General features: G+C 41.0%; 1 protein-coding gene across 1 annotated transcript; it reads right to left on the bottom strand.

The window, feature by feature from the left end:
- Window positions 1-1,825: 1,825 nt before the first annotated feature.
- SLC35B2 (solute carrier family 35 member B2) lies at window positions 1,826-6,320 on the bottom strand. The gene is made up of 2 exons (XM_070949994.1): window positions 6,240-6,320; window positions 1,826-4,335 (listed from the first exon to the last, which is right to left on the bottom strand). The coding sequence occupies exon 2, from the start codon at window positions 4,294-4,296 to the stop codon at window positions 3,397-3,399; it is 900 nt and encodes a 299-aa protein (XP_070806095.1). The 5' UTR covers window positions 4,297-4,335; window positions 6,240-6,320; the 3' UTR covers window positions 1,826-3,396.
- Window positions 6,321-12,607: the final 6,287 nt, after the last annotated feature.

Raw genomic sequence — 12,607 nt, 5'->3', positions numbered from 1 at the left:
TACTATTGATACCTTTGCTTTCTTTTGCCAGAGTCATGCTACTTCTATTTGCAGGTCTTTATGATTGTCTCCAGTTCTTTCTGATCTATTCTGCTGTCTCCAGGTCAGTGTTCACTATTATCACTCCACTGTCCACTATCAAGACTTTTGTGTCTTTCCTTATCAACAATTGTTAAGTCTTGGGTGTTATGTGGCAGATGCTTGTCTGCTTGAATTCTAAAACCCCAGAGCCCTGTAGTTTCTTCATTTTCTATTTTGTGGGTCCCACCAGTTCTTCCTTGCAGGAAAATGGTAGTTCTTGCAGACATTCATTAGACAAAATAGCAGCATTGCTATTTTGGCATGTCATTATTTATAGTCAGTTTGTGTGATTTTCTTGCAGCAGCTCACTAGGTGGTGCACTATTTCTTCAGCTTCTTTGTGGAGGTAGCATTGGTGTCGTCTTAATTCTGGCATTGCATACATTTGTGCTTAAGGCTTGGTCTTGTGAAGCCAGAATTAGCCTGTTTCTTTCTTCATTATAACTGTTTTTAGCCATTACCTGATCTTGTTATTTGCTTTGCCTGCTATTGTTTAATGTATTGGCCATGTAATACTTTACCTTGCCATGTCTCATTTACTATTCTTCATTTGAGTCTTCTAATCTAGTTTGGTCTTTTTGGTATTCAGTCAGCCTTCATGGTGTTCAATGCATGTTTTTCAGTGTTCTACAAATTTTCTTCCAATGCACTACTTTCTTTTTCAACCATCTGGTGTACTTGCAACATTCCATGCCCAACTATTTCCTTGGCAAGTAATCTAACATCACTGCATGGATGAAGGGCATAATTTATTGACATTATTGTTCTTGTCTTCCTATTCAGAGCTTTTAGTTCTGCTTGTGTCCAGTCTATTATTCCAGCTGATTTTTTTCTAATGACTGGAATTGTCCAGGTGATAATTGCCTTAATCACATTTCTTCCAATGAGTTTGGACTTTAAGATCTCATGATGAGATCTTCTTGACTTCAGTATGCTTAATGTTTGTCAGCTTGAAAAATGCCCAGGTATTTGTAGTGTAGGGATTTGTCCAGGCAGTCACCAGGAGTCAAAAACTGTCTTGAAGTACTACCACCCCTAATTTCCACTGTACATTGATTATTGTGGGAATAAACTAAATAGGGCTTTTAGCTCCAAAGGAAAAAGAGTGTGCCAAATAGGTTCAGCTCTGCATAGACAAGGGTACCTCACTTCCTATTTACCATTTACTAAGAGATCTGTATATCTTGCTAAACATGGAGTTTTAGTGGAAAATGGAATGGTATATATCCAGAATTGGAGCACCAACTGTTATATCTTTTCTTTGAGGGCATTCAACCTATTTCCTTTTCTCATAAAGTCCCACTTTTGGATCTCTAGATGGTTCCCTGGTCCAATATTGTAACCATTCTTTTTAGGCTTTGAGAAGGGGTGTCGCCTCCACAAAAAGTTATCAGTCTTATAGACTGATCTGTTGGTCTAAGACTCTCAATACAAAATAAATGGAATAGGGGCTGCAGCCCTACCACTGTCAATTTCTGTATTGGGTTACCCATCATACAGCAATAACTTCCACCCAAATGGGTGCATGAAGATCCACATTGTAAATAGGAATAACTGCTTATCACAACTCTTGTGTGAATTATCTGTCCTTATTTGTTCTTGGATTAAAGGACTAGTCCACACCACAATACTTTTAGGATGTAAGGAAATGTTAAATTCCCAGCAAGGGATTAGTTTGCTTTACTCTATGCTCAACATAATACAAGATTACAAAACATAACCTGAGCCATTTCTTTGCTGCATATTTTAAATTTAATAAAATAAGATAGTTGTATTTCAAGAAATATTTGCCCTGAACAATTTCAGCTTGGCAGTTTAAAATTGTTAAATTGGTAAAGTCCAGACATTCTGGGTGGAACTGGCAAAAGTAACTCCAATGCTATAGTGAGGTTTCAGAGCAATTGTGTTTGGACATATCCATTACTCCTGTCCTGTACAACTCAGAGCTAGTTTCTTAGTTCCAAAAATGATAAAAGACTAGGCAACTGCTTTGAGCAACAATATTCAAAATTCCCCTCACTCTCAACAGTTACAACATGCTGAGCACACTATGCAAAATGAGTGTGTATATGCCAGAGCTCTGCAATACTCAAGTTTTCAAGGGAAGCCATCTTGTTGGAAGAATACAAGGCTGAGTTGTTTATCTTATATTGCTGGTTCCCTATGTAAACTGAGAAGTTGTAGCAACCTCTGCAAATCCATTAGAGGAGGGATGAGGCAAAAGAAATCAAGATGTACTGCTGTACCACCTTGTCAAGGACAATGAAAAAAAAATTGAGCTTCTTCCAAAATGTTCAACCTTTAAACAGATAATGGATGTGCTTTTCTGAACTGCTTGCTACAATTATAAATCCCAGGAAAATGTCCCAAGATTTAGCTCGAGGTTAAAAAAAAATGGGTGAATGGCTGACAGTCAGCTAGCAAAAACCAACAGAAGCAAAAGTGGTGCACTATCTAAACTTTTCAGCAAAATTATGAGCACACCAAACTAGAAAAGGCATAAGCAATAATTGGAAAGAGCTCACTATTCAGCAAATCAAATTCTGTAGGGCAGGAGTAAGTGGGGCTGCAAATGGCCCCCGCTGCCCTTATGCAACAGCTAAATTGATCTAATTACATAAAAAAGATGAAAAGCAGGTTTGTTAGGCATCCGAAAGCTTTAAATGCTGATTTTGTACTTCAGCATTATTTCAAATCTTGCTGAAAAATAAAAGGGAAGTGAACGTCTGGCATTAATGTACCAAAATAGTGCCATGTCCCTATGGCTCTTACAGGCTGAAATCATTTTTTTAAGTGCAATCCCCTCCCCCCTCCCTCCAGTTATAAAAAAAGATTACCCGCAGTAAGAAAAGTCCCAGATTTCCTGTGGGAGCTGGGCTAGGTTGGTCTTCCAATAGTGAAGTCTGGATATTTTGTTCTGATTAGAACTTTTCAAAGTTTTATTCTTGGTATTCCCTTTCACACAGCAGTAGGATGGGAACTGTACAAAAACAACTTCACTTTGCCCTGATCATAAATAAGCCATCTCTTATAAAACCACAAGTCAGGGTAAGCCTATTAGGCTCACCTCCCATCTGTTCACTGAGGAAAGGATCTCGGTACCACTTGTTTTGAGAAGACTGTTCAGACATTAACAGTCAGAAGAAGCACTCCTTCATTTCCTTCAAGTCAACCCAGTATTTTTCCGCCCCCAAAAAAATCATCTGGGAAAAAATAATCAAGCTTCACCTCTTTTCCAGCTCTTTACTAAGTTCATGACCAGGATTAAGCAAATGCTTTGGACTGGTGGGGAGGAAAACAGCTTTTCCTGCAGCTCCTAAACCTTTTGTACTGTGCCCTCACCCGCAGGCACTTTTTTTGCTCGCTTCTTCATGCGACTGCGGGCATAGACACGGAGGAAAAGTGCTATGAAGACCACAGCTACTCCCAGCCCACCCATCACAGTGACTGCATGGCCATAGATGAGACAAGAAAGCAGGATGGCAAAGGCTTGGCGTAGTGTCATGATAATGGTGAAGACAGCTGCTCCAAATTGGTTGATGGTGTAGAAAATGAAGAGCTGTCCAAAAGCGGAACACACGGACAAAAGCACCGCGTGGGCAGCAAACTCTGAATGCCGTGCCATAAAGTTTATTGATTCTATCAAGGCCCCCTGCTCCAGCAGCGAACCCATGGTGAACAGGCAAGAAAAGACATTCACTCCAAACATCATTTGCACCGAGGACATCTTATAGGTGAAAAGGGCATCCTGCCAGTTGGAAGTGAAACTGTCAAAAACAATGTAGCCACCGAGGAGGATCACACCAGAGAAGGTAGTGACTGTGGAGAGATGCTTGTCGTGAGTACTAGAGAGCAGGAACATGCTAACCCCAACTGAAATGAGTGCTGCTGTTAAATATTCCCAGTACTCGTAGCTTTTGCGTGACACCACCTTTCCCATTAACATGACCGGAATCACCTTGGAGGCTTTGGCCAGCACTTGGGTGGGGAAACTAATATACTTGAGAGCTTCATATTGGCACCAGCTGCTGAGAATGTTGGAGAGGGAAGCAAAAGAATACTTGTACATGGGAGCGCCATGACGGGGCTGCTTGATCAGAGCACAATAGAGGCCAGCCACAGTACAGGCCAGGATCCGGTTCATGAAGACGAGGAACTGAGAATCTTTGAACTTCTCTCCAGGCTCTGACTCACTTGCTCCATAGGACCTGGTCATGACACGCTCCTGGAGGACACCCCATGTCAAATAGGAGATCTACAAAGTGAGGGAGAAGAAGAGAGATTAGGAGGGCAATGATCAGGGAGGAAGTGACACATGGTGACCATCTGACAGTCTGAGGGGAATCTTCTAACTCCTATGTATCGAGAGTGATCTAAATGCTTGTAAACACTTTATCAACACTAAATGAGAGCTAAAAGCCAGATTGGACCATATTCCCTTAACCCTTATAAGAAGGATCTAGTCTACAACCAAAAAAAAATCTGACAAAGTCAAATGGAGATTGTTAAATTATGGCACCACCTATACTTTAATGTTGCAAAAATCAAGTGCTAGTTTAACCTCAAAACAGTTGAGGATATTACTGGTCCTTATATAACAAAGAAACAAACTGGTCGTGTATAGGATACAGGGTGTACCAAAAGTTAGGCCTCATAAGCAAATTACCCTATGCTTTGTTAATTTTATTAAAAATGTTCATGAAAAAAAATAACTTCTCCTCTGACAAGAACATAGCAGCTATGATATTATCAGCGTGTCCTGATTTGAGTGGAAATAAGAAAGTTGTCAATTAGACAACGCAAATTTTCAAAGTTAACACCCAATAGCCTGCTTGTTAGAAAGAGGGCATAAGAAACTAACCCTAACCCAGAAACCGCCTGCTAATAGAAAGTTAGGGAAACCTTATTTTAAAAAAATCAATAGCTTATCAATGTGAGCCAAACCATTAGGCTTAAATTAAACATGATTGGGTGAAAAGTTATAGTTTATGCATTTCTGTAAAAGGTGAATTCATGGAACTTTAAAAATTCTTAAGTTCTCGATACTGCAAATTTCTACAAGTTTTCCTAGCATTTCACTGACCCAAGAAAATTTTGGTTAGCACACATCGTGGCTAACCACGATTATTTAAACTGGTTTTTAGAATAAACCATAATGCCCTGGTTCACAAATAATGCTAAACGATAAACCAAGTTTAGAAAGAACAATAGCTGGGATTCTCTTATTATATTAAGCCAAAACTCAGTTACCTCCATTACAGATGAAAATTAATTGGTAGAATATTTGGATTCTACGTCATCTATATATTTAACTATGAATTAACCACATTGTCAAGTTCCATTACCAAATGAAGAAATTGGCGTTGCAACAATTTACAGGTGGTAAATTTCATTTTATATATTTACACATTTATTTCATGCAACATATATCAGCCTATAATTATAAATTATTTTCCTTTAACTGTACTAACCAATATATAAATTTTTCTTCCCAACTTCTGTCATTACAAAACTGGTACTTGGCTTTCTCATAAAGGTAAATCTTAATTTAGGGCCACAATTGGGACTAGAAACATGGTTGCTAAGCAAATTAGTCATCAAACAAGATGTGACCACTTTGCTTAGCAACCACCACTCCAGCACTTCTGCCTATCATTGACAAGAGAGAATCATGGGTCATTAAGCAGACAGAGTCCCAGGAAAGGAGCACAGGATGCCTCTGGGTGGGGATGGCTTGATCCAGGCCACACATGAGTTGAGGGTGTTGGTGCAAACCGCAGCCTCCCCTGGAAGGCTCAGCCATCCTCCCTCCTTTCATTTTGCACAAACTGCAGCCTTCTTGCAAGTACACTACGTTTTGTCGTTCACACACTCCATCTTTATCGCTCACTTTCGCTGTACTCTTCTTCACTGCCATACACACCATAGCCTCCTTCCCTTTGCTCACTCACACTGTGCCCTCCTTGCCTTCTTGGCTCACTCTCTCTGCAGACTCTCCAGGGGAACTTCTGGGGACAGGTCATAAGACCATTCAGCGCCACTGTAACTTCAAACAGTTGCTGAATGAATGGTTGTAGCTAAAGAACTACCTGTACTTTCCTGTCAGTCTCAAATTGGGTGCTTTAAAGCCGAGAGATCTAAAGCCTATCTGTTCTTTACCTGTAAGCCAGTTGCACAGAATAGCAGCTTAAAAATCTGACGGGCTGTAGATGACTCTACAGTCTCATTTCGAGCTGCCGAAATGGCATCATCCTGATGCCCTGACTTGGCCTCATTGCCAAAAACACAGGATTTGATTACTGGAAAACAAATTCCACGGCCTAAGAAAGAAAAAGAAAAAAAGAATATTATCTATAGGCAATCAATTATCTCAATGGCCCAAGGTAAAGATTTCCCCTTTCTGGTCCTATCCAACTCTAGGGGGCGATGCTCATCTCCATTTCTTAGCTGAGGGAGCCAGCATTGTCCAAAGACATTTCCATGGTCACACGGAACACTTATTTTAACCACCAAAGTGGTACCTATTTATCTACTTGCATTTACATACTTTCAAACTGCTAAGAGGGCAAGAGCAGGGGCAAGTAATGAGAGCTCATCCCATTGCATAGTACTCAGATCTCGAACCCTGGCTGTCATCTTTCCAGCTGGCAAGCTCAGCATCTTTAACCGCTGAGCCATCGTGCCCCCGTTCATTAATGCTAATTACAATCTTATTCCTACCAACATTATCCCTGTTAATCCAGTTTTATTTTAATTTTCTCATGTTACTTGTTCCTGCTAAGATATATTTTCTGTATTTCTGGCCATACAGAAAAGCAGATTCACATTCCATGTCTCTTATTCACAACGTTGCACTCACAGTTTGCTAAGCTAATGAAAGACAGGCCCAGAGGATACATTTTATTACAGATATAATTGAACAACACATGAGTGTTTTTTGGTGGGTAACAACTCAGCTGAGTGATTAAAGAAAAGCACTTCAGCAAGAGTATTAACAATTTTTATTTTTATAAACATATTTTTTACTCAAATACAGAAAATTCAAACTGGTCACAGAATCAGAATAGAGCCATGATAGCGAACCTATGGCACGTGTGCCACAGGTGGCACATGTAGCCATATCAGTGGGCAATCCAGCTCAGCTCTGGCGCGCATGCACACGCCGGCCAGCTGATTTTGGGGCCTTCTGGGCCTACCAGAAGTAGGGAAACAGGCTGTTTTCTGCCTCCGGAGGGCCTGGGGGGTGGGGGAAGGCCTGTTTTTCTTTCTCATCTGGCTCCAGATCCTCTCTATGCATCGGGGGGTGGGGAGCCGAAAACATCCTTCCCCACCCCCTCGGTGGCCCTCCGGAGGCCTCAAACGGCCCATTTTCCAACTCCCGGTGGGACAGGAAGTGACATTTTTTGCCGTCCCCAGCCTCCAGAGACTCCTAGATGGGCCTACCGGGCCATCGCGTGCCAGGAGCGGGGGGGGTGCGCATGCGCAGGGCAGAACGCATAGAATTATGAGTGTGAGCACGCAAGTGTGCGAACCTCCCCCGCCCCCCCCCTCTTCCTGGCACACAATGGCAAAAAGGTTAGCCATCACTGGAATAGAGCATAATAATAAAACCATTGAAACAGTATTAAAAGATACAACTAAAATTACTGGACAAAAAAAAATTCATTGGGCACCAAAAACACAATACGGGTGCGACTTTCTTGCACAGGAATTTAAACGTGTAGGGGACATCTTAACAGAACTGGAAAAAAACCAAAACCAGGCAACCAAAGCCATTCCTTTACTACTTGTATAACGGGGGATTCGTCTGGCTGAATTTTGCCCATTTTGGCAAGCTAGCATTCAGTTTGCACTACCAATTCAATGGGGAGGCTGCCCCTGCATAGAATACTGCCACCACATCAACTCTCATCCAGAAACAGTATAATATGCGAACCAGCTGGAAGCAGTAAAAGGTACTTTTATAATATCTACCAAGATCACCTAGGACAGTGGAGGCTCAAAGGAAACTGTCAAGAGAGAGGCTTGATCTTTGAGAGGACTGAGTACACTTATGCCTCCAGGGCATAGAAGAGTTTCTGTCTTCCTGCAAGTCAAGTTTCAGTTTACTGGCCTTATCTTGCCCACTAACAATTCCAAACACCAGTTCAATACCTGAACAGCTTGATATAATTAGCTGACAAAAAGATAAAAGGAGATGTGTTCTATAGGTACTTACCTGTTTCAAGGTAATTCTTCTTCTTAAAATACTTTATGAGCAAGAAACCTGGCACAAGAATGCTTGCATAGCCTGCAGCATTCACCAAAAACCGTAACAGCCAAAAGTCTCCCCAGGAGTCCTGGTGAACAAGAAGTGCACCTTCATCTGCAGCCACCGCATGAAGAGCAGTTAGCACAAGAGACAGGCAGAACCTGCTAAGAAGAAAAATTCACCAATAAGGCCAAGGAAGTCAACATATCTCCCTAAGCACGAGGGGAGAACATGCAAAAAGCTTCTTCATCCGCACTCCTATCCCTGCTCTTTTACTGGGCAAAACTAGGAAAGCAATTACAGGTGGTCCTTAATTTACAACAGTTCATTTAGTGCAGTGGTTCTCAACCTGATGGTCGCGACCCATTTGGGGGTCGAATGACCCTTTCACAGGGGTCACCTAAGACCATCGGAAAATACATATTTTCAATGGTCTTGGGAATAATTTTATGGTTGGGGATCACCACAACATGAGGAACTGTATTAAAGGGTCGCGGCATTAGGAAGGTTGAGAACCACTGATTTAGTGGCTGTTCAAACTTACAATGGTACTGGGCAGTGGTGAAATGTAAAATTTGTTACTACCAGTTCTATGGGTGTGGCTTGGTGGGGTGGGGTGGAATGTGACTGGGTAGGCGTGACCAACTTTTTTTTTTTTTAACTTTTAAAAGCATTCGTTCTACAACCTCTTCAGCAGAAGAGGATGTAAAAAATGCTTTTAAAAGCCTCTGACGATCAGGCAACTCAGCTGGAATCGTCAGAGGCTTTTAAAAGCATTTTTTTCTACAACCTCTTCGGCTGAAGTAGTTGTAGAAAAAATGCTTTTAAAAGCCTCTGACGATCCCAGCTGAGCTGCGCGATCAGAAGCTTTTTTTTTTTTTAACTTTTAAAAGAATTTTTTTGGCTGAAAAGGTTGTAGAAAAATGCTTTTAAATGTAAAAAAAACAGCCTCTGATGATTGTGCGGTTCAGCTGGGCATGGGGGGGGGGGCAGGGATTTTTGTTACCGTTTCTCTGAACCACCCACCACCATCGCTACCAGATTGGGCGATCTGGTCCAAACTGGGAGCATTTAACCCCTGGTACTGGGGAAAAAAAGTGACTTAAGACCGTTTTTCACACTTATGACCATTGTAGCAGCCTCATGGTCATATGATCAAAATTTAGACACTTGGCAACTGACTCATATTTAGGATAGTTGCAGTGCCCTGGAGTCACCTTTTGCGACCTTCTGACAAGCAAAGGCAATGGGGAAGCCAGATTCACTTAACAACCATGTTACTAAATTAAGAATGGCGGTGATTCACTTAGCAACTGTGACAGAAAAAGTTGTAAAATGAGGCAAAACTCACTTAACAAATGTCTTGCTTGGCAACAGAAATTTTGGGCTCAATTGTGATCGCTACCTATAGGCATTTTTTTCAACTTATTTTCAAAGTAAGTATTTCATAATGGCTGGCAGCTTCCAGCCACACCTCTACCATGTTTGCACATTAAACAATGCAAATTGGAACAAGCAGAGCATCCTGGAAGTAAGAAGACCTTCCTACAAAGAAAATATTAGTAGCTGTAGAGAATTACAATTAAAAAAGTTCAATCCTCACAATAAAAATGCAGGCAGGTCTAGGGGTGGGGAGAAGTATTAAGAGTTACTTCTCGAGGACAGTGGAAAATAGGAGAGGTTCTTTCATGCAACAACTGTATAGATCCTCCTAAACCCATACCATTTCTCTCCCATTGAGCATATTGATCTGGACTTCTGGGGCTTATGACACAGCAATTTGTGCATAAGTGCTGGAGGAAATCGTAAGGACGTATTTTCAGAGGTCAGAATGAAAGTAAGATATGTGCTGCAGGGGAGTAACATCTTTCTGTTGTGCAACTGCATAATGGACCAGCCAAAAGGAATATTACAGTATTCAAAAGGGATAAGTAGATAAATGCCCTACAGTACCCTTGATAGTACAGTGGTCTAAGCACCCTGTTATTAACACAGCTGCCTGCAATTACTTGCTGGTTCGAATCTCTCCAAGGCTCAAGGTTGACTCAGCCTTCCATCCTTTCTAAGGTAGGTGAAATGAGGACCCAGTTTGTGGGGGCAATAAGCTGACTTTGTATAAAATATACAAAAGTATGAAGGCTATTGCTTAACGCATTGTAAGCCGCCCTGAGTCTCCGGAGAAGGGCGGCATATAAATCAAATTAAAAAAAAAACCCCTCTATTGTTTGTTCATCGGATTCCTTGAATAGAACATGTCCTGATAAGAATTTTACAGCAAAGTTAAGGTTAATGATTGGTAAAATGCTGGAGATGGCAGTCTTAACTGAGTATCTTCCTGAACTCTATACATCCCCTCCACCCCACCCCCATGCAATAGAGGAAGTAATGCCTGGAGCTGTAGATGGACTCCCCATCTGTTTTCAGGAATATAAACGTTCAGAATAAACAACCATACAGAAGCAATTTCTCACAATGAAACAGCTTATTTCTGAGCATGCACAGAATTTATGCCTAATTAATAGTTACTCCACTACAGTACTATAGACTGAAACAGCTTTCAAAGCAGGCTATGCTTCCTAATGAAAACCCAAGCCTTCAACTGTTCCAATAGCACTTCCCTTTCCTTCCCATAAAGCGTTATGGGCAGAAAGTATTTCATTGCAAGACTTTTTGCAAGATATGAGACAACAAAGGCAGTTTTGAGAAAGTCTCACCAGGAATGTAAGGCCCATTTCACTGTGAGGTTAGTTGCAACATCTCTTGCCTTATTTTATTTTTCTGTAGCAAACATGTCCAAGAATGCAAAAGTAACTGTTAGAAAAATGGTGAAATCCTCAAATTTCTGTTCTTTTTGTGTTAAACATATTTTTTGAAAAACCTGGAAATCCAACATTGGGGGGAAGTATTAAGAGCTACTTCTCGAGGACAATGGAAACAGTGTGATTGTATGAAAGATGATAGAAAGCACTGGAGATGGCCCCTCCTATCAATGAGAGCAGAGACCACTAGACCCTAGAGAGAGGAGGAACCAGAGAGAGGAATGCTCTCACTGAATGAAGAAGCAGGGAAGTAATTGAGATGGTTGGAGCAAGGTTGGAGCAAGGGAAGTGGTCATGCCAAAATATGTTCCCAAGCAGAAGAGATTTTCAGAGGTCTTCTGTACAGAAATACTATTAATAAGTAAACAATAATTGGCAGAATTTGTTCTTCTTGCTACAGGGCAATTGATTGAATTGTATCTGTGTTTGCGGCTCTGTGAAACTCCAATAATTCATCACAGTATTTCTTATCCGACTTGAGCCTAATATTAAGAGTGTATTAAAATTAGTCTAGTTTGGAACAATGTCTGCTTGACAGAGTACTGGGCCTGGTATGATTTAAATTTCCTATTTGACACTGAACTTAAATAGGCGGTCTTGGATTTGTAACACTGTATTGAATATACAATTGTAAGACAGTGCATATTCGACACAGTAAGTTGAAAGAACATAGTATAAACACCCAAGAACTGCAGAGCATCAGACAAAAACAATATGCTCCAGTACTGGCCAGCCACATATTTATGGGAAGCTCACAAGCACAAGATAGCATCCCTTCGCTCAGGCTAGCCAAAAATAAACATGAACACTTATTAGTAATTGATTTTGGAAGCCATACAGAAGCATTATAACCAGCAGTAGTTGGTGGTTTTGCTTTCCATGTATTTGTCTTTTAATGTCATTAAAATTATTGGCTGTTACTATGTCCTATGGCAGCAAACTTCACAATCTGATGTGCAGACAAACATTAAGGTTAGGTTTTATTCACCAAGCTGGAATACCATTTAGCTCCGTATCTGGAGAGTCTGACTGAGAAGGAACAGACTCATTTATGAATAACCATGAGCAGACTCTACCAATCCAGGAATGGGTACAACTGGTGCTACTTGACCCAGGGTTTCTCCTTTTTTTAATTCTAGATGCAATAAGACTTTCACATTCAGGTCTGGCACACAATCTGGGGTTTTTCCTGGATTTTCTCTTCCAGCTTTCTGCAACAGAGCAGCTAGTGTGGCAGGTATGGTAAGCTCTTACTTCTGCCTGGCTGGCAAACATCAACTTCAGTACTAGACATGAAAGAACCTTTCAAAATTTCTAACCCACAAACTTACCAGGAAACTTGAGCTCCTACATTCATGTACTGTTTCCCATCTAATTGGATATGCATACTTTTCATGCCCTAGTAGTTAAGGGCAAAGGATATTTGTAACAAAACTGGCAGTTCTTTCCATTTTAGC

The sequence above is a fragment of the Pituophis catenifer genome, unplaced genomic scaffold (genome assembly GCF_029215685.1).
Source record: "Pituophis catenifer annectens isolate HBS135680 unplaced genomic scaffold, rPitCat1.0.hap2 SCAF_1, whole genome shotgun sequence".
Classification (NCBI taxonomy): domain Eukaryota; kingdom Metazoa; phylum Chordata; class Lepidosauria; order Squamata; family Colubridae; genus Pituophis; species Pituophis catenifer.
Note: the sequence above shows the minus strand (reverse complement) of the source record. Positions and strands in the feature narration are given on the sequence as shown.

Coding starts and splice junctions, on each gene's coding strand:
- SLC35B2 (XM_070949994.1), bottom strand. CDS start 4,296: ATGACCAGGTCCTATGGAGCAAGTGAGTCAGAGCCTGGAGAGAAGTTC.